Below are 23,254 nucleotides of genomic sequence, written 5' to 3'. Positions count from 1 at the left end.
AAACAACCCCTCCCACAAGACACTTAAAAACAACCCCTCCCACAAGACACTTAAAAACAACCCCTCCCACAAGACACTTAAAAACAACCCCTCCCACAAGACACTTAAAAACAACCCCTCCCACAAGACACTTAAAAACAACCCCTCCCACAAGACACTTAAAAACAACCCCTCCCACAAGACACTTAAAAACAACCCCTCCCACAAGACACTTAAAAACAACCCCTCCCACAAGACACTTAAAAACAACCCCTCCCACAAGACACTTAAAAACAACCCCTCCCACAAGACACTTAAAAACAACCCCTCCCACAAGACACTTAAAAACAACCCCTCCCACAAGACACTTAAAAACAACCCCTCCCACAAGACACTTAAAAACAACCCCTCCCACAAGACACTTAAAAACAACCCCTCCCACAAGACACTTAAAAACAACCCCTCCCACAAGACACTTAAAAACAACCCCTCCCACAAGACACTTAAAAACAACCCCTCCCACAAGACACTTAAAAACAACCCCTCCCACAAGACACTTAAAAACAACCCCTCCCACAAGACACTTAAAAACAACCCCTCCCACAAGACACTTAAAAACAACCCCTCCCACAAGACACTTAAAAACAACCCCTCCCACAAGACACTTAAAAACAACCCCTCCCACAAGACACTTAAAAACAACCCCTCCCACAAGACACTTAAAAACAACCCCTCCCACAAGACACTTAAAAACAACCCCTCCCACAAGACACTTAAAAACAACCCCTCCCACAAGACACTTAAAAACAACCCCTCCCACAAGACACTTAAAAACAACCCCTCCCACAAGACACTTAAAAACAACCCCTCCCACAAGACACTTAAAAACAACCCCTCCCACAAGACACTTAAAAACAACCCCTCCCACAAGACACTTAAAAACAACCCCTCCCACAAGACACTTAAAAACAACCCCTCCCACAAGACACTTAAAAACAACCCCTCCCACAAGACACTTAAAAACAACCCCTCCCACAAGACACTTAAAAACAACCCCTCCCACAAGACACTTAAAAACAACCCCTCCCACAAGACACTTAAAAACAACCCCTCCCACAAGACACTTAAAAACAACCCCTCCCACAAGACACTTAAAAACAACCCCTCCCACAAGACACTTAAAAACAACCCCTCCCACAAGACACTTAAAAACAACCCCTCCCACAAGACACTTAAAAACAACCCCTCCCACAAGACACTTAAAAACAACCCCTCCCACAAGACACTTAAAAACAACCCCTCCCACAAGACACTTAAAAACAACCCCTCCCACAAGACACTTAAAAACAACCCCTCCCACAAGACACTTAAAAACAACCCCTCCCACAAGACACTTAAAAACAACCCCTCCCACAAGACACTTAAAAACAACCCCTCCCACAAGACACTTAAAAACAACCCCTCCCACAAGACACTTAAAAACAACCCCTCCCACAAGACACTTAAAAACAACCCCTCCCACAAGACACTTAAAAACAACCCCTCCCACAAGACACTTAAAAACAACCCCTCCCACAAGACACTTAAAAACAACCCCTCCCACAAGACACTTAAAAACAACCCCTCCCACAAGACACTTAAAAACAACCCCTCCCACAAGACACTTAAAAACAACCCCTCCCACAAGACACTTAAAAACAACCCCTCCCACAAGACACTTAAAAACAACCCCTCCCACAAGACACTTAAAAACAACCCCTCCCACAAGACACTTAAAAACAACCCCTCCCACAAGACACTTAAAAACAACCCCTCCCACAAGACACTTAAAAACAACCCCTCCCACAAGACACTTAAAAACAACCCCTCCCACAAGACACTTAAAAACAACCCCTCCCACAAGACACTTAAAAACAACCCCTCCCACAAGACACTTAAAAACAACCCCTCCCACAAGACACTTAAAAACAACCCCTCCCACAAGACACTTAAAAACAACCCCTCCCACAAGACACTTAAAAACAACCCCTCCCACAAGACACTTAAAAACAACCCCTCCCACAAGACACTTAAAAACAACCCCTCCCACAAGACACTTAAAAACAACCCCTCCCACAAGACACTTAAAAACAACCCCTCCCACAAGACACTTAAAAACAACCCCTCCCACAAGACACTTAAAAACAACCCCTCCCACAAGACACTTAAAAACAACCCCTCCCACAAGACACTTAAAAACAACCCCTCCCACAAGACACTTAAAAACAACCCCTCCCACAAGACACTTAAAAACAACCCCTCCCACAAGACACTTAAAAACAACCCCTCCCACAAGACACTTAAAAACAACCCCTCCCACAAGACACTTAAAAACAACCCCTCCCACAAGACACTTAAAAACAACCCCTCCCACAAGACACTTAAAAACAACCCCTCCCACAAGACACTTAAAAACAACCCCTCCCACAAGACACTTAAAAACAACCCCTCCCACAAGACACTTAAAAACAACCCCTCCCACAAGACACTTAAAAACAACCCCTCCCACAAGACACTTAAAAACAACCCCTCCCACAAGACACTTAAAACATTACTCAACACAGCCAGAATAATCCTTGATAATCCTTGAAACATTGACAAGTTTGCGACTTCTTGCAGTCAAAGGCTTTTATTCTTGGACATTAAATTAAGACATGTACTAAACTAAAAGAAACAGGTCTTACCGTGAGCTATTCGCCATCGGTTGCAGTGCAATGGAAATTCTCACAAGGCTTCTCCTGCAAGTTATAAGACATTACTAAACATTCAGAAAAATTTGTGAAACATTGACAAGATGTCATCACCTTGCATCCTGGCTTGCATTCACACAGAAAAAACTTCCACAAATGAATCCTTCAATAGGGCGGAAAGACCTTAGTGAGACCATCTGGAAGGATCCCTCTCCCAGGATAGAAATACTGCAATGAATGGCATGGGTATAGAATTAACATTGTAAAGGATGTACAATACATTCAAATCCTGTAACAGAAATGATACAAATAATTGCAAGCAGCAGGCCAAGTCTACGGCAGGTCCACTCCAGTGACGACAATCACCATCAGAACCACCATCCACAGAAGCTTCTGTGGAGAGGGAGAGCAAAGACTTTAGGAAAGGGTGATGTTGGCATATGATGACAGTAATATGAATATTATTTAAAATAATGGTGGCAGCAGCTGGTGTCAGGAACAGACAGAACTATGATCTATGGAGACCTGCTAGGCGAGAAAACAAAACTCCTGGAAAGAAGCTGAACTAGTGATGTGCATTAAAACATTGGTTTATTGTGGAAGGTGTAAGATGGGCTTGGTGTGTCCTAAGAAGTCGCCAGGCAGTTGGCCTTCAACAGCTTAACCAAGGACTGGTCCTGGCTAACTTGAGTCAGGCCTAACCAAGTGATAAAGAGTAAAGTTTTTCCTGATGAGGTTGCTTCTTTCAAAATCATGCATTACCGTACCATAGACAAAAATAAAAACCATTTATAACGAATTAAAGCGGTACCCTGGAAGATTGACAAATCATCATTGAACCTATTAAGCATGCAGTCTGCTGAAAGTCAATTTATATTTAATGTAATTTTAGAGGGTTCCACATGCGACAGTCTAGCTGTTAACATTCAAGCTAGACTTTAAAAACAAGTTAACCGCAAACAGTTAAAGACTGGCAAATTGCAGAGTAAGTTTGCTAAATCAACTAACATTTTATCGTGCAAGGGCAGCTGAAACTTACCTTCTGGACTGAGCAGCGCTTTCTTCACACTTCTAGCGTCCGCCTCAACGGAAATCACGTCTGCGGCAGTAAAATGCACATACCTGCAGCGGAGTATCTTCGGGAAGTTTCTCCTCCCTCATCGTTGCAAGTAAAAGTTTCTTGAAATGATTAGCTTCATAAATTTGCGCAGCAGAAAGTTCTTTACTAATTTGCGTTCAGTATGGGCAACAAATTCAGCAGAAATGACTTGTGTACCAATTTTTTGCCATTTACTATTTCATGTTACAGTGCAAAGAGCCAAAATAGTTCTTTGGGCCATACAATAGAATCAGAAAGTTGTGCCACAACTTGAATGACAAAAAGACTGGGGGGAAGAAAAAAAAAAGTCTTACCTTGTGCTCAAATGGCTCAGTCCACAGGAGGCTGAAGCTGCTGGACCACTTCTTGGAGGCCCTGAAGCATGAGCCGTTTAGGTTGATGTAGGACCATCCAGAGAACACAACAGTACTTTGCCTGAAAGCATAACAAAGGCAGTACTGGGGAGTCAGTTAGAGGCACATGTTATTAGAGCCATCAAACAGCCGGCTCAACAAGTATTACAAAACAGTACTGAGGAAAAGATACTAACCTCACCAAAACCAAGTCAGCTGGAGGGCAGAGGTCATTTCTACACTTCTCACAGGAGGCAGAATTAGCTTGACTTCAGGGAGCCCGTCATGTTCTCTTGACCACCCTGTTTCGAGTCACAACATAAATAAGGAACGCAGCAAGAAAAATCTTGGCAACACTGAGAGCTCCTTACACAGACCAACATTAATCAGCAATACACACATTCTTAAAACATTGAACAGCAAATAGTTAAACAGCAGATAAAGGGAGCCCAAAAAGTTAGACAGACAAGGACATACTGGAAGCAAACAGTTGAGGTGTAAAGACATTTTAACAGCCATACACAGCCTGCACGACAAGCATTACATAAATACCTCGATAAAGAGCCCAAGCCTCGCCCATCTGCTACCCAAGATCCATAAGCTTCCTTTAACCTGGACGGTTCCATCATTTGAGGTCGACCACCCATAATCAGCAATCGCAGGTGGTTCCTACAAGATTCCAGAATACATTGACTTCATTAATCTATTAGTAAAAATTACAATCCAGGTACACAGTAGAATTGTAAAAAAGGAATACATTTTAACACCAAGGCCCTAACATAGAGGGTGGGGGTAACATTGAAGTGTTTGAATTTCAGAGTCAATATTCCAACAACAACATTACATTGTACAATTTTGAATATCCATTAAAATGAATCTTTAGAACACTCCCATTTGTCATTGTGCAACAAAAATTACTTTCAGTCAAGATGACAGTTCTTTAAAGCAGTTTTAATTACTGTCCACAGACATGTGTATTTACAGTGCATTTCTACAGGGTACGCACATACAATTCAAACTACAGAACATAAGGAACCATCATTTTGGACTACCAAGCCATTCAAAACATTAAAAGCTTTCCTTTGGCGATACGAGCTGGGTCCCTGTGGTAGTGTTAATAACCCAAGTCTCTGACGTTTTTGTACTCCACCACTAGGTTTCTTGCCCAAAGCATATGGAACAAACTGAAATGAGTAAAAAGAAGAAAAAAAAAAAAATTACAATATTAAACAAAATGAATGGTTACTTTCCCCCCTCACCTCACAGGGTGACTCCACAAAAGGTCAAACATTTTACACCTGGTTGGCATCTTAATATTCCCCAAATCCTGAAGTTCAGTAATAGAATTGAAATTTAAAAAAGGTGATAGCAAAAATCTTGGTCCGTGTATCGCAGTCAGGCGTTCTTCTTTTTTTTTAATCTACTTTGCATTGCCGTTTCTATTTTTGGGGCCGTCTACTTCACCTAAATGAGAGAATGAGGGAGAAATCGTTGTAGGGCTGTTTAATTTAATTTAACAGAAATGAAGTCAATACTTTTAGCTAATGCATTGTGTGTGTATTGAATGAGAAGTTGATTAAGTGTAGAAAAGACATTTGTAACCACTGGTAGCACAGGGTGGATTTCCTAATAAAATTAATTATTAAACAAACGGAGTGACAGGTGACCAAAGTCTCAGAATAACCGAATGGGCATCAACAAACAAATTGAATTCTACTGGTGACTAGGCCACAGGGCCCTCGCTGGCTTGGATGCGCTACACAAATACAGCTCAAACTAAGGAATATACTGAAGAATTGTGTAAAAAAATATACCAAACTACTGAGAATGTTAAGTGCAGTTGAGAGGCCCAATCACCACACTCACCACCACCTGGGTAGCCACGCTGTTGAGCCTCAAGCGCTCCTAAAAAGAAGCAATTTTAACAATAAGTATCTTCTGGAATTTAACTAATACAAAAAGAAAGACAAAACCAGAAAAGAATATAGCAAAAACAGCAGTGGCTTACAATCGCAGCCTGGACTTTGAGCCTCCTGCACCTGGGCCCTGACGAGCTGGGAGACAAACCAGAAAGATCACCAACAGCCAAATCATTTGCTCAAGAACTGAGAATAAAACCACCTACCTGCTCTCAGAATTCTCAAGCCAGAGTGCAACAGCAAAAGGGACAAGCATGCTGACACAGCTTCATTATGTGAAGCTTTTACAGCCTGTCTAATTGGTGAACCAGGAAGTAGGAGGTACCAAGGCTGACCTGAACCTATAGTAGCTCAGGAGGGACATTTGCTCACAGGCATTGTGAATCACATTGAAAAGATTATATATTATTCAAATAATGTATTATCTTACAGGCTGAGCCTCTTCACACAAAAAATTAACTTGTCTAATAATATCACTATTTGGATGATTACATCAAACTGTGGCCATCCACTCAGTAAGCCATGAATTAAAATCCCTTGGTTTTGATCCTCTTCAAAGTAGAGAAACATCTCTTGGATTCAGATGTTGTCATGGGTGTGGTGATGAGGACCCCCAGGAGAGTGAGTCTCTCTGAAGGTGCTTTGAAGGTTGTTCTTCATGGTACATAGAAACTGCACCACAGCAAGCCTTGAACTAACTGTTCTCATAGATGAAGGACAGTTCTGTTTTGAGCTTGGCCTGGTTCAAGATGGGATAGGCCTCCACCGTTGTTCCAAGTGCTGAATTAAGGAACTTCACACTGTGTTGTGGAAACAACTCCCCATGCACTCTCCTGCGCTGATGCGGTGCTGGGTGAATGCAAACCGCTCCCTGGCTGGTATCACATACAAAGACATGCAATTAAACTAGTTTGATAAACGTGATTGATATTGGACACATGCTTATGTCTAAGTCAAGTATATGACTAGTGGTTTAAAAAAATCAAAAATACAACCTATGTAAAATCTGGAAAAGAACATTAGCTCATGGGAAATAACTAAATCATACAAATTGTGTTTAAGAACTTTTTGAATTTTTAAAGAAATCTAAGCTTATTTCTTTTAAAATACTAATATACTACAAATATCATTGCAATGTTATAACTGTGAGGCTCATTTGGGATTTAACAGACTGAGCAACTCTTTCTAACAACAGGTTTATCAGCAAATATAGTTATTTACCTGATGATTTAAATGTTGTGTGTGAACTTCTGGACGAGTCCTTTAATGAAGACAGGGTTGATGTCTCTCTTCTGCAGCTGCAGCTGGTTGAACAGTACGTCCACATTTGGCACAATGTTGTGGAATGCCAGGAAAAAACAGAAATTCTCATCTTCAAGCATCCTCACAAGTTAGGGGATCAAAGTTCCCAGTCTAATAATCTGTAAACACTTAAGGAACCCTTAATCCTAACCCACTTTTTAAGTAGAAAGTGGCCCGAGGCCCCTTCAAATATTAACACCATCTTGGATTAACTAATTGATAGAGATGAGCGAGTACAGCATTATCTGTATCTGTTGAACCATATGAATTATCTGTATCCGTATCTGTACTCGGATTGGGCGGGGCCTAATCCGAAAGTGGGTGGGGCTTAACCCGGAAGTATGAAGGATTTAACCCGTAAGTTGTCGGGTTGTCTTGAAATGGGCTGGGCTTTAACCGTTATGCTCTTTTTTAAGCATGCAATTGACCCTTCGCAGGGAGCTTGATTATCAGGTGATATGACCAATCGTACATGAACTTGAAAAACAGTGTACTGTACTGACGCATTTCTGCGGTTAAAACAGCATTCCTTCTTAATTCTTATGTTCATTTATGTTTATCACTCATTATTCTGTATCACTAATGATCATGAGAGAGAGAGGGGAAGTGTGTGTGTGGCTTAATTTGTAATATTAATATTTAGTTATTTAACACATCTAGTCAACATCAGACACTGGCCCTTTCTCAATATGCGTTCTTGTGTGGACTTTTGTTCTCGTGGACTCGTGAAACGTCATCAGTCGCAGCCCAATTACTGTTCCAATTCTAAAGTCCGCATCTGGACGAGAACGGTCATAATACCTGGATGTGACTCGCCCCGCCCATTTTACCCGTCATGCATCGGAGCAGGCTCGTCTGTTCTTGTGAGAGCCAAATATCCCAGAATGCATTTCACCTCAGCAACAGGCAACAAAGACAGGGGGAAATAAACAACTTTAAGTTTATAAATACTACTTTATTTAAGTAATGTAATTTTATGACTGAAGTTAGTTGTTTAAGCGACTTTTGTTGTTACAATGTGCTCCGTGGATGGAGATGTGAGGTGTAGTTAACGGACGTCAGACCCTCCAGCACCGGGCGGTCAGCTCATCTCAGCCCGCACAGAGCAGCCTGTTTTCGGCGAGTCTTCTGTGAAATGCTCCGCTGGTTTTCACGTCTCCGTAGCGGTTATACATGAGATATAACTGTACTATAAAGTTTTAATGTGGTGTCAGAGACTGATGTTGTTCACCGGTTAATACTTTAACGTATTGTCTATAACCGCAGAGTGCAGCTTGTTTATTGTCCATCATTGTGCATTAAAACTAACGATGTTTTAATTAAAGGACACGAGGAGACCGTCATCGAGACTCTAAATCGGCAGCAGAACTTCAGCTTCAAAGAAACTCTGAAGCTCTGAATTATTATAATAATGAATAAAACAATTCCACATATGAATTATTGTATAGTTCTCTGTAAAATCTTTGCTGTGTGGTCAGCAGCTTGCTGTACGAGGACCACTACACTGATTATCGGCCTCTTGATGTTTGAGTAACAAGACAAACGGTAGGTGTGTGTGTGGATTCAAATATTTTAATATAATAGTTAATTTTTTGTTACTGTATCCAACGCAAGTCCGTTCTCGCCGTCTTAGGTATTGAGACTGCTGTAACTACCAGCCAATCACAGAACGCAGACACAGACAGCTACCCAATGAGGACTTTAATTCAATCCGAGCACAGATATTGACTCGTATTACTCGTATAATACTCGTACTCTGCAAAAGTGCTTTATCCGTACCGGATACTCGTTTGAGCCGAGTATCCGGCTCAACTCTACTAATTGATATCATTCAAGGTTGGATTTGTATTCAATGACTAAATAAAATAATAAAATAAAAGTTTACCAATCAAAAACCTGATACAGTGATCATCATAAGGACATTTATTTATTATCTGTATGTAAACCTGCACTAACAACACAACCTAACAATTCATTGAACAGAGTTAGTTAATAAAAGAATTTGAAAGGCCTGAGCCAGGCGTAACACAAAAGTAACTTACTTTTACTAAAAAGTAATAGAAAATAGAAATGTAATTAATTAATAATATGAAGTAATATATTAAATTAAATTAAATATACCCTTATAGCCTTCAAATTAATTTGATTAATGCTTCATCATCAATATTTTGGTATAACAGAACCAGCAGTTCCTCTTCAAATCGCACGTGATGGTGAAAGGTTTCCGTCATTGTGCCAGAGTTGCCAGTCAGTGAGCTGACGGACTTCTTGTGCATCTGTAGCCCATTTTTCTTTCACCTGCTTTCCCAGAGCGTTGCATCTTTGGTTTCCATATGACGCTTTAATTTGGACGGCTTCAATGCTTCGTTGGAGTTATGCTGCGTTCACACCAAAAGCCAAGCGAATTTTCGCAACGTTTATTTGCCCGACTAGTTAGTTATTTCACTTCATTCACGTCCCGCTTTATGCGCGTGCCTTATCTCCCTTGTTCGGGTTTATCCGTCGCCGCACACAGCTTGAATTTCACCGCCTCCACCAGGGAGTGCTGTCTGGATGACGCCGCTTCCAGCACTGCTTCAGTCTGACCAGCAGCAGTCGGATGACCTGTTGTGTCGGCTCGGTGCCTGCGTCCCTCGGTTAGACACAAACTGACTTATTTGCATTTAGTCTCAGGTCTGTGTGTGTCTTCGGTGAGCTGATTTTAGGGATGTGTGCTGTTGCCTGCTGCGTGATGAGGTTCAGTGGATGTGCATAGCAGTGGACGTAGTGAGCATTGACTTCCCTTAAGACGGCTAGGTTTACGGAGTTATCCATATGTGCCTTTTATTCTTCAGACAAGTCTTTCATGTGCCTTACTCCCATCTCTGTACATGCGCAATGTGTCGCTGTTGATTTAAAAAGTGAGCATGGGAAGCAAAGCACGGCGTTAGCATGACTGCATCCAGTTAGCCAAACCTTGTGGGTGTACCAGTCTCTGCAGAAGTGCTGCACGTGCGGCTTCCCCTTCTCGGCAGTCTGTTGACGGATTGTCCTGAGTCAAATTGAATTTGGAGGTATATACATTCATTATTCAGTAGCAGTCCACCCTGCTACTGTGGAGTCTCCATTAACACGAGGCACATTATACATCCTAGCTCTCTGTTCCCTATATATTAATTCATCGGCTCTTTGGGATTGTAATGCATCTCTTTCTGATGCCATAGCTGTTAACATTCATCCAAAACCCAATGAAGTTATATAACCAGTGATATTTACAAGGTTCCCATATATAAATAAATAACTGAAAATGACTCCACTCTGTAGAAATGTTGACCATAAAAACTTAAACATCACTTTTTGGCTGAACAGACCCTTTAACCTGAACCCTTTTAACTGCAGGTCCACATGGTGGTTGGAGTTGACTGGACTGGACCGTGTGGTCATCGTCATCCTGGTGTTCTGGTCCCTGAAGTTCAGCTGCAACGCTGAAGGCCCCCTGTCCAATGTGTTGGATGTCTTTGTACAAACTATTTGCTTAATATCAGACGTGCTCCAGAAAATCCCAGTGTCACTGTTGCATGATGCAGGAGGAAGTTAAATAAATGCTCTGATTAAGCATAGATTTGAAATCTGTGTTGAATTGCATTATTTCCCATACTCCTTTCTGTTTCACATGAAAAAAAAGATCACACAAAAGAACACAAAAGTAAAACTAATGTCCCAGAATGATGGTAGGTTATTGTTATTATTCTGAAACGGCATTAGAGGCATTGGCCGAATACTGGCCTCCGTAGTTCCATACCTTTATTTTGAAATAAACCGGAAGTCCTTTTTTCTGTTGTTAGCAGTTTGGACGTGGATGAAAGAGGCTAGCCCTTTAGCTCACTCTGTGTTTGAAGTTATCCTGTGGTTATTCATTCTTGCATCAGTTTCCATCATGGCGTACCAGCTATACAGGAACACAACTCTGGGAAACAGCCTGCAGGAGAGTCTGGACGAGCTCATACAGGTAGCGCGATCATTTCCTCAGCTAGTTAGCTAACGGACACCTAGCTAATTTTAGCATATTGCTAACGACAGAGGCTAGTTGGCTCGTAGCTAAACGCTGGAGCTTTATTAGGTCGCTTTACTTCAGTTCCTGACTGGACTAAACTTCACGTATGTTATGTAAGCGCAGTGTGTATCTAACTTTGTCTATTTATGTATTTAGCTATTAACAACTTTGATATATGTCACTCGTTGCTGACATGAGAACAGCAGGGACTTTTGGATATTAAGAGGCTGCGGAGAGACATAACGGACAACTTTGGGAGCGTCTCGTTCAGTCCACACGTTAAGGTCCATTCTCCGTTTGTCCTTATATCGGGACGTTTACAATCCCCACTGCTCTCCTTTCCTCACACAAGGAAGGGAATGTTTCCTACTGTTTATTTATTTATTAATTCAATGTATTATTAGTATTTTTAATGTCATGCCCCTCCAAAATGTCTGCACGACAGACCAGACTGATGCTCAGACACAATGTGTCCATCAAGTGTGTCCTTAGTGTGGGACTGGAGGGAGAATCTATAAATGCCTGGTTTCCTCTCACAGCTTCCTGTTTATCCCGTCTACATATCAGAACATTCCTAAAACCAAAAAGAGAAATGAAATAATCCCTTTTTCATTCTCTATGTATTGTATCTATTGATTATTGGAATGTATGTACTGTATTTACTTACTTACCAAGATCAGTCTTGTTCAGCCAGGAGGAGTATTTCCCATCTGACTGGGTAGTGACTGTCCAGCACTCTGAGTTCTATATATTCGAATAGAATATTCTCGATGTACCAAACACTCAAGGATTCTGGTGGATTTAGGCTTCATCCTCACTTAAATGTTGGTGTTTTAGCATCCTTATTAATGCAATGAAATTACTGCTTTATTTCTTGAACAGTTTTTGTTTACAATAGTTGTGAAGCTGCTTTAGAATTGAACAACAATGTCTCCCTTTGTGTGGGAGGTTCATGATGTTAAATAAAGTTTACTGGGTATGTGTTTGTGTGTGTTCAGACCCAGCAGATCACTCCTCAGTTGGCTCTTCAGGTCCTGCTTCAGTTCGATAAAGCAATCAATATGGCGCTCGCCAATAGAGTCCGCAACCGGGTCAACTTTAGGGTGAGTCCACTTTCTCCTCCCCAGTAATTATTCTGTGTACTTCTACCATGCGTCTCCACTGATCCTATGTACTTCAGTACCTTGAGTCTCAGAGGTTCCTCTCTCTCCACTAGGGTTCTCTGAACACCTACAGGTTCTGTGACAACGTGTGGACGTTTGTTCTGAACGACGTGGAGTTCAGGGAGGTGACGGATCTCGTGAAAGTTGACAAGGTCAAAATTGTTGCCTGTGACGGAAAGAGCGAGTCAACCCAGAACAAAAATGATAAATGGTAAGTATAAAGTATTAGTATTATTACATTTAATAGTGACCTGCTCCACTAATGCCCTGAAACGTATGTTCAACCGTCACAGCAGACATTTGATTTACAGGATGATCTCACGTAATGACTTGTTTCACTTGTCTTCTGTTGTTGCATATTTCTATGTGTGTATATGTGCATTATGTTGTAGTTTGTAGTTAACGGTCAGGTCATTTTTCTCTGTAAACTCCGAAGCTGCAGAGTGACGACTGACTGTCTTTGTGTCTGTTGATTTACAGATGGACCTGAACTGTACAGATAACTTATTACAGTAGGGGTGTGTGTGTGTGTGTGTGTGTGTGTGTGTGTGTGTGTGTGTGTGTGTGTGTGGCGGACAGAGAGGACCAGTCACTGTACCTGCAGCATCTTTTTTTTTTTTCTTTTTTTTTTGCAATGTGCAGGAGGTTTGTGTTCTGTTTGCTGTTATTATTAAGCTTAATCCTCTGTAATAAAAAACCTTATCTAAACTTTGTCTTCTGTCAGGCATTGTTGAATATTTCTTTTTCTATAATTGTGAGAAGAGAGTTTTGTACCCCAATGAAAAATGCAAGAATAAAGTCTCTGAATCCATGTTGGCTTTGTCTGTTTATTTTGCCTCCAAACGGCCTCATGTTCAGTAGACCTACAGGGCAGAGCAGTTGTTATAGTCCGGTTACAGATGGCATCAACAGAAACATGCTTACATTTCATGTTACACTCCCGCTGTGAGACTTAAATGGTTACATAATTTACCATTATAGTGTGGATGGAAAATGTCTAATTTCACTAAAGTGTCCAAACGTTTAGTTACTACAAATGATGTTTCATTGTTTAAGGTTCAGAGTTACAATACTGTGGCTAAGTAAACATTTAATTCAGGGCTGTAGTATTACTTAACAATGCATTAGCTTTATAAAGGTTTCATTAAGTACAGCGAAGGTTTGATGTGTGGTGGAAGATTTTGCACAGACTTCTGTAAATAAGAGTGAAGGCTCTAAGTCAAATACGTCTTTCTCTGTTTATTTCCTTGAGAGGGAAAAAAGGTCACAACAGCTACGTGCTCAGTAGACTGCCAAAAAACTTTTTTTTTTACAACAGGGCCAGGCCGTTTTCATACCTCAGTTCTTTTCCAGGTGGCATCAACAGAAACTTGCTTACATCTAACCAGCCAACTCGGGACATCCTATCAGTGTGAGATACTTCAGCTCAATTTTTTAACATGGCCACACCATCCCAGCACTTGCATTTAATAAACTGTTCTTACATTGAAACATTTGAAGAGTTACACTTATTTTTGTCATTACAAACAACAATAATGAATCAGTAAATATTTAATTTGACAATTCCACATACACACCTACCGTTCAAACATCAAAAGGTTGCAGTACAAAAGTGTGGTAATCCTCATTCAGTTAAATGCACAACCATTACTATAAATTACATTTTAAATGCACCTGAACCTCATCTGTGTTTCTAAGTTGTTTCTGCACACACAAAAGATCTTACAGAGAAGTATTCAATAATTCAAATCTCGAAAGTACTTATTTATCATTACAATTTAAAGTCCCTCTGAACCAGAAGTCTTGCTGGCCGTTTAGTCTCAATTGTGTTCTCCTCCGAGTTTTACTGCACAATGATAGACAATAACAAGGCTGCACACTGTTGACACAGGCATTACTATAACAACAATGTTAAAAATGGTAACATGTGGTACCAATGATGTTCATACCCCATTATAGGTTACATTTCTACAATATAGCTCATACTAATTCTACCCTCTCATATTTTTATTGACTGTTCTTTCTCTACTGACATTCATTCCTTAAGGCTCTGAAGTAATACATACTCATACTTTCATAATAGCCCAGAGTTTAGCATATTCATCTAGCAAATTATACCTACCTTGTAGTGTTTCAATAGCCAGTGTTATTTTAGTCTATGTTACCACACTGATTATGGTCCCGTTGAAGTTTCAGTAACAAGAAGACCAAATGTAGGTGTATATATGGAATGTAGCCAAAGTAAGGTTTCCATCAAATATGAACATAATTATTGTGGCTAAACCTTCTATGTACTTCTCTCTTTATAATTATTACTATTTTAAACATGAATCATATTACTATTATTGTCATCATAAACCGATTAATAAAATGCATTTAGTGTAATATGAGTGCACAGCTATGATTTTGAAACTATTTAATCAATAAAATGCATGCAGCATAATGCTTGGCAGAGAGACATTCAAAATTAAAAAGTTACAATGAACGCACCATGCAGCATAATACCTCCTTGCATCACTATATTCAGTGAAAGTATCAAAATAACTTACATTGTAATAATAACATTACATGAAACTCACCAGGAGACACCACATGTGTGGACGCAGCCTTCCACACCTCTGATCTGTTCGTTTGAGATTCGTGGGGGAACAGAGAGACAGGCCGCTACAAACCTGCAGATTGGCACAATGCTTTTTCTTTATTAAATACCTTTGAGTATAATTTTTAATCCAAGACGTCCTCTGTTTTTGAACACGATAAGCCCCAAATTAAATGTTTAACTCAATAACGTTTCATGTTTTAGATATATTGGATAATATTAGACACCTGTCAGTGTAATCCAGTAAAGTTCAGCCGCACCACAAATTACAGCTGTTCTTCTTCATCTGCTTTTGAAACATCACGTGTATAATGTATATATACATATGTAGTTTACTTTAGTTTGGTTCTTTTATTTATTTTATTTAAAATGTAAACAAAACAAAAAGCTTAAAAGTAAAAAATACCAAAAAGTCAAGAATTGTAATAAATTTATAAGCAAGACCAGCTGACGTGGTGAAGTCATCGAGGCAGCTGCTGTTCTCTTTCCAGAAATGACCGCTCTCTTCTTTTCTGTTTCCGGGGAGTCTGGCTTTCAGAGCCCAGTTTATTGAGAAACTTTACTTTAATTAAGAGTTGTGATTTTAAACAAAAGTTGCTGAATTTGATTGTGGATGATATCTTACTTATAACCCACTAGATGGCGCCAAAACATTACACAGCAAAAATCATAATTACAGGTTTCGGGATTAATGGTTAATTAATAGTAGAATTAATCCTAAAATAAATTTGCCTAAAATAAACAGAATAAAGCATCTTAGATATGAAGTACAACACAGTTTAAGTGATGAAAACATTAATCCATCAATAATCCTTATCCTTTGAACATGTTGGTATCCATTCTTTTTTTTTTCACTGTTCACCTAAATCTCTTTTAAGTGAGTTCTCTTCATGAGTTTGTCATTAGAATCTGATCCATATACCTCCCCTTCAGCAGCTCTAACATCCATCCAACCTTATAGGTTGATATGTCTAAACTCTGAAGGTTTGTACTGCGAAATTTGTTCATTTAACATTCACAGATTTATTTATACTACTTTCTATTACTAACAACAAGGAGAAATGAATTTCTCTTTCATCTTGTGGGGTTGTATCTGAACATTGTGAGTAGATGTTTGTTAATGAATGAAGCTGTTAAAAAAACAGCCACTCCAGTGTCCTTTGACCCTGTTCTTTCTCACTGCTAAATAAAGTAAAGCATAGCAGCCTCAACTTCAAGTGAAATTAGTTTAAATCAATATGGAGAAAAAAATTAACAGATGCTGTCCTGAGCTGTGGTCAGTGTTGGAGCGGGAAGTGCTTCCTTCATTTCAGGAAAGTGTCAGTCTGAAGAAAGAAAAAAACGGCCAAACAGCTTTCTCCACTCACTGGGTCTTTTATGCTAAAATAGCATAGATAAAGCGGATCATATTTATATTGACATTCCCAAAAGAAGTCTAGTCAGATCTCTCAGGTGAGAAGGACTTTTAGCATTATGTCATTGAAAAAATGGCTTCCTAATATAAAGATACAGTACCAGTCAAACATTCAGACACACTTTCTCAGTGAATTTAAAGAGTGTGTCCAAAGTTTGTCTAAACCTTTTACTGGAACTGAATATATAATATACCCAGAAGCCAAACATGTTTATAACTGAAACTTTCACCGCAGGACATGAGACAAATAGCTAATACTTTAGTCTCAATTTTTAACTTACATGGAAATTTAGGATGCCCTTCAAAACCTTGTGTTTGTTATATACATCTTGGAGGAAATCATCTCTCTATGATAAGAGACAGACATTTCCCATCATGCATTGGGTCACCTAGGCTTACAATATGGGCCATCTAGATCTTGTGAGGTCCAATGATGCGCATGTCTGTATTATGTGATAGAACATCAGCATAAAGCCAAATTTAAATCCATTCATTGTGCATAGGCCTTGCTCCCCCTGAGAAGTTAAAGCCAGGCAAGGTTGAGGAGGATATCGAGGGGCTTGAAGCTCCAGACTGACGTTAAGGTGTCATACCGACATTGCAACGTTAGCCTAAAATTCCAAACAACCACCATCAGATACGTAATATGTAACAAACATCAGATATAACCACCATCCACACAAACCTTTGGGGAGGGACAGCATAAAGACTTCAGGAAAGAAACAAACGTAACCTTGGATAATGATGACAATAATGGTAATTTGACTGATAATAATAATGATAGCAGCAGCAGGCTGCCATGGAGGAAGCAGGACCAGGGTCCAGTTTGAGTGCAAATAACCCAAGGGAGAACCAAAGTTAGTGATCTGTAGTAATGTTGACACTGATGCTAATGGGACTAATAATGTGTAAGTCACTTAAGTAAGTAACTAAAGTAAGTTTATTTTTTAACCCTAACCCTGAGCCAACAGGTTGTGTGTGTGTCACTTGACAACATTAGAGAAACCAGTGTTTCTTCTGGTTGATCATAGGCTCCCTCCCTCACAGTTATCCTAATTCAATTGATTATGCAGAGCGAGTCCTCAGAGGCTTCACCTCACTAATTATTCCTGTTGATTCAAATAATAAATAATAATTAAAGCTGCGAGCAGCGTTGGATGGGTCCTTGCTACTCCGTACGTCGGGCACTGGCTGGACGGTTACAAATGCGACAAAGACGCTTGTTTGAGAAGGATCTGATTAAGCAGGAGCAGGGAATAAAAAAACATGTAACTTCCTGTTGCCACTTTGTTTTGAGGTTACTTATGTCACATATTCCATTAAGCTTCAAACTTGTAGGTCAAACGTAGCGCTGAGGCTGCTTAAATGAATATTTGTCGAAGGCGCTATTAAATCGAAATACCATTTTGAATCATTAAAATACAGATAACAGATAACTACATCTTTAACTCTAAATATGTGTGCCACATTTAGTTACAGTTAGTACCCCATCTGAAGGGTCAGGGTTAGACTGAGATTTTAAATGCGTTTTAAATGCTCTGACTCTGTGATGAATGAACCAAGTCACCCATCTCACAGCTTCTTCCTGCGCTCTGAAATAAGTTGGGGAGCAACTTCCTCCCCATTGTTGTATTCCCACATTCGCAGAACACATCAAAGGAGTAATCTGTGTAGAAGATCACACCCGACAACACACACAAACCTTGTTAAATCCCACTTTGTGTCCTCTGACAGTTAAAGAAGTGACGAATGGCCATTATTATGGAAAGAAGGTTACTTTCATACACGGCATACCATGCTGCTCCATCAATGTCAGCAAACTAATGATAAGATATCATAAGACAGGACGGCCATGTTAAGATGGAATGCTCTCCCCGTGCTGTGTGTCTGCGCTCAGCATTAATCTTTATTCTACATCCACTTACACTTATTCAGCTCTACACCTGAAAAATTTGCCAAACAATCTCAGCCTGTGTAGATTCATAAGAGGAAGAATCCTCCCTCACAGCAATCATGAAGACAGTATCCCTTTCTGCTTCACAGTGAACAGAGAAGCTGTGTGCTGATCAAACTCTGACCGGTTGAGGATTAGCGTTTGAACAATACAGTCACATGTGTAACATGTGTTTAGGGCATGGAAGAAGTCGACCAAGATACTGATCTTTCAGCATTTATTTGGTCCTGCAGAAGACAATAAAACACAAACATTGCCTTCTGATCTCTTTCTGCACACCAGCTCCCTTCAACAGCTTAACATTTCTGTGAAGGGAAAACGGGACTACGGAAGCCTAGGAGGCGCAGAAGAGATGAATCGCAATTTCTGCTAAAACAGATTCAACTCATCAAAATAAAATGCACAAACACACACTCAACAGGATAACAAACAAAAATAAGATATGATCCATTGAAAATGACAAAATGTATTTCTGACTCCGTTACATATGCAAAAGGAATACCAAATCAAAAACAGGTGAAACATTTCTCACCTCAAAGCAAACCCATGAATCACAAATATTTCACAAGTTATTGTTCTGTATTCAGTGTTTCTATACTTTCTCTTCTATGGTATGAAAGCATTGATAACAATATAAATGAGCTCCAGATCCACAAATGTGAAGGTTTATCAGACAAACATTAGGTGAACATCCACCAGGAATGTGATTTTTGGAAGACGAGGAGTCTTTGAGGCTGGGACTTTCTTAGGAAGAATCCATCAGAGACACACTATGGTCCATCAGCGAGAAACTGGCCAATCGGATACATACTGTGGTCCACCATGCGTGGAGATTCCCTCTCAGACTATCAGACTGAAGAGCAGCAGCTGAACTTCCTGTCTCAAAGTGATGCAGAAAAACTAGTTCATGCATTTGTTACTTCTAGACTGGATTACTGTAATTCTTTGTTATCAGGCTGCTCTTGTAAATCGCTTGAACCTCTCCAGCTAATTCAGAATGCTACAGCACGTGTATTAATAAGAACTAAGAAAAAGGATCATATAAGTCCTGTATTAACTTCTCTGCACTGGCTTCCTGTTAAATCAAGAATAGAATTTAAGGTACTTCTCCTCGCCTACAAGGCACTTGCTGGTGAGGCACCGTCTTATCTTAAAGAGCTTGTTACACCGTATTGCCCTACAAGGCATCTGGCTCCGTAGATGCTGGGCTACTTGTGGTTCCTAGAGTTTTAAAAAGTAGGATGGGGGCCAGAGCCTTCAGTTATCAAGCTCCTCTTTTGTGGAACCAGCTTCCACTTTTAGTCTGGGGAGAGGATTCGGTCAGCTCATTTATGATGAAGCTTAAAACTTTCCTCTTTGGTACCTCCTATAGTTAGAGCTGGCTCAGGTTAGCCCAGCCCTTAGTTAAGCTGCTATGGGCCTAGACTGCTGGAGGTCTTCTTAGGACACACCGAGCCCCTCTCTCACTTTCACTCTCTCCTTCCATAATAATCCATATTTTATTAATGTACATCACTAATTCTGCTTCTTTTTTGTGCTTTCTCTTCTAGCAGGTCTCCGTAGATCGTAGTTCTGTCTGGACCCTGGACCTGACTCCTGCTGTGGCCCTGCTGACATCTGCTGCTGCCGCCATCATCATTATTACTAAATTAAATCTTAATCATATTAATATTATTATCATCATAAACCAACATTATGGTTTCTTTTCTTTTCAAAGTCTTTTTGCTCTCCCTCCCCACAGAAGCTTCTGTGGATGGTGGTTCTATCTGATGGTGGTTGTCCCTGCAGTGGTCCTGCCGTACATTTGGATTACTACTTTCAATTATTTGAATCATCTCTGTTATAGAAATTGAATGTATTGTACATCTTTTACATTGTTCATTCATCTTCTATCATCCTGATAGAGGGATCCTCCTCTGTCTGTCCCTGAGGTTTCTTCCCTGCGAGGATGTCGCATATGTACAGACTGTAAAGCCCTCTGAGGCTAATTTGTGATTTTGGATTATACAAAATAAAATGAATTGAATTGAATTGTACTGATGGGGGGATGTGAGAATAGAGCCATGCTTGGTTCAGGGTCTCCAAAAGAAACCAGCGTCTCAGGATCTTCATTTGATGGGTGGATTAGAAGCTCAAATTGTTTTTCCTGCTGCACTTCATTGAAGTTTCCTGTGAATAATTGAGTGTGTGTGCTCGTTAAACCCTGGAAAAACACTTGTACTTTTCTTTAGCCGACTCCCACATATCAGTCTGTGCTCTGCAATGTTTGAGGAGGATTCAGATTTAATTAACAGCACGGTACATAGCTGTGATGCTTTCAAATCTAAGTTAACATCAAAACAAAACCACATGCTCATCCTTTGATGATTAAATAGTTATTTATTAGGTAGCTTTTATTTGTTTAGTTACTAGCAAGGGAAATTAATATATGCAGAGATAGCATGAAGCCCTGCGTTCTTTGACTATGAAAAGAAAATTAAGAGTGAACTGGAAGATTTATTATAATCGTATATTTATTTCTGATACGAATATAAAACAACTGCATATAAGTGAGCACCTATAACATATTTATTTTACTGATTTTTAAAAAACATTGAAATGATTAATCTAAATGAATCTAACAATTCATATCTGGTTAAGCTTAGTTATTAAACAATAACTAGTTTCCTGTTTTCTTTTTACATTTAAAAAAAGTAGTGAGGTACTTGTATTATTAGCTAAGTAACTCTTAAAAGAGCCTCTTGGATCAGCTGAAATCTGCAACTAATGCTCACTAACTTTCATTTGGTTTCTGTCCGTTTTGAATGAAGCATATTTCTTAATAAATCAGTGGTTTTACAGTTTACAGCATTAACCGTGTTTTGGTTTTATCATGTTCCATAACAGTCGGCTTTATATAAATAATATATAAATCTCTTCCTATGGAAGCATTGGAGGCTTGATGTGTTTAGAATTGAGGCGGCTTATGAAAACTCCCATAATGCTTTGAGTACAGTACAACCGTCCACTTCTTAAAGCGTTTCATACACAAACAAAGTTAGCATTATTATTCAGTTGTAAGCATGTTGTACAATGAAGGCCCATCACAGTCTCAGGTGGTTGGATGAACACTTCTTGCAGACACATTCAACTCCTCAGCCAACAGATCACTGTGTTGTGTAAAGACCATTATTTCCTTTATTCGCACAATGTCTTCTGTCTTTAACATTGCATAAGAGAGGAGTAAATAGGAAACTCATTTATCCCCTATAATGACTCCCTTGTCTCTGCCATGCTGCGTGGTGATTCATGGAGCAGAAGCACAGATAGACGAAGTGGAGAGCTTGTGGAGCTTCGGGAGAAAGGACCATGGACCGTATGTTGAATCAGAAGCCTTAGGGTGTAATGTGCTATTACTCTTCTTGCTCCAGACTAATAGAGCTGGGCTTTACAACACTTGTCTGCAAGCGAACACAACTCAGAGATGAGAGCCCTTGAAAGGCCGCTGCCTTTGCACGAGCCACGATGACATTGTCTGGAGGGCAAAGCAATCAGCCAACCTTCTCCCATGAAGCCTTTACGAGTGAGACACAGGAGATCCTGACATTAAAGAAGCCACTATTCCATTTCTCCTCCAGACTATTGCTATCTGTGGGTTTATTTCACTGATTCAAACGTTTTTTTTGCTTGTGGTGAAAGAAGTGTTTCATGTTAGAGGATGTTGCCTGTGTACAGACTGTGAAGCCCTCTGAAGCACGTTTGTGCTATACAAAATAAAATGAATTGAATTGATTCACCAATGTGCTCCCCATGAGGATGAAGACACTGACTGTTGATATACGATGTGACAAAGACATCGAATGCTCCTGAGATGAGCTCAAAGCAGTACAGGTAAATGTAAGGTGAATAAACTGATTTGAGGGTCACACAGCAGAAGCTTTAGTGCCTTCAGTCCTCTGCAGACAGGAGGAGAAACCTAAAATAGGAATAGACCTGGATGTGCTTCGGGTCTTTTGAAGGTCCTTTGGTTTCAGAAGATAAAACAAAGTTTATCTTAATGTAGAGAAGAACACAATAAATATCACCTGAGTTCTAGAATAGCAGTTTGCAAACTTTTTAGGCCATACACCTTTTTCTACATCCCAACTGGGTTCATGCCCCCCAATTCACCCCAATTAAAAAAAGAAGAGAAACAGAGCCGAATTATAGCTTTAATAAAATTTGAACAATGAGAGAACAGTTTGCTCATGCGTGGTGTTTGTTTACAATATTTAGTCCAATGTTAAATGTTGCAGTGGGAACACAAACCAAACAAAGGGGCAACTGCAACATTGTATCATGTTAAATCGGAATCGGAACAAACAAACTACTAGTGTGAAAATGCCCTGAAACACTGAAACAAACTTTCAATAATTCCACTTACGTCACTTTTAAACAGTAATAAGGATGGCGAGGACACACGCACAGGCTCACAAGTAGTAGTTGCATCATATTTCATTTACAATTAAGCATACATAACAGTTGTATTCTATAACATTCAAACTATAATGTACCAGGTGACCGTGGCACATGGAGTAGAGAGGGACCACTGGGAACCACATGGTTGGCAGTTTGAACCCTGGCTTCTCCATGTCTCATGTCGAAGTGTCCCTGAGCAAGGCACCCAACCCGTAACTGCTCGCTGGGCGCACATACAGCAGCACACTGCTCCTACTGCAGGGGATGGGTTAA

At 40.0% G+C, this 23,254-nt stretch overlaps 1 protein-coding gene and 1 long non-coding RNA gene across 4 annotated transcripts; one reads left to right on the top strand and one right to left on the bottom strand.

Annotated features, from left to right (window-relative positions):
* Nucleotides 1-2,603: 2,603 nt before the first annotated feature.
* On the bottom strand, nt 2,604-9,058 carry LOC119223821 (uncharacterized). 3 transcript variants are annotated; one of them, XR_009956053.1, is made up of 5 exons: nt 6,286-9,058; nt 6,169-6,214; nt 6,027-6,065; nt 2,823-5,624; nt 2,604-2,756 (listed from the first exon to the last, which is right to left on the bottom strand). It is a non-coding gene; the product is annotated as an uncharacterized LOC119223821 (long non-coding RNA). The 3 variants fall into 3 exon arrangements; XR_009956054.1 differs by having other exon boundaries at nt 2,604-4,242; nt 4,358-5,624; nt 6,286-9,053; XR_009956052.1 differs by having other exon boundaries at nt 2,604-5,624; nt 6,286-9,056.
* Nucleotides 9,059-11,172: 2,114 nt separating this feature from the next.
* gtf2a2 (general transcription factor IIA, 2) lies at nt 11,173-13,389 on the top strand. The gene is made up of 4 exons (XM_037489671.2): nt 11,173-11,369; nt 12,413-12,517; nt 12,631-12,788; nt 13,058-13,389. Coding segments are annotated over exons 1-4 (414 nt in total). The 5' UTR covers nt 11,173-11,219; the 3' UTR covers nt 13,059-13,389.
* Nucleotides 13,390-23,254: the final 9,865 nt, after the last annotated feature.

Source organism: Pungitius pungitius, chromosome 4, assembly GCF_949316345.1.
Source record: "Pungitius pungitius chromosome 4, fPunPun2.1, whole genome shotgun sequence".
Taxonomy (NCBI): Eukaryota; Metazoa; Chordata; class Actinopteri; order Perciformes; family Gasterosteidae; genus Pungitius; species Pungitius pungitius.
The sequence above is the reverse complement of the archived record's forward strand: the minus strand, read 5'-3'. Positions and strand labels throughout refer to the sequence as shown.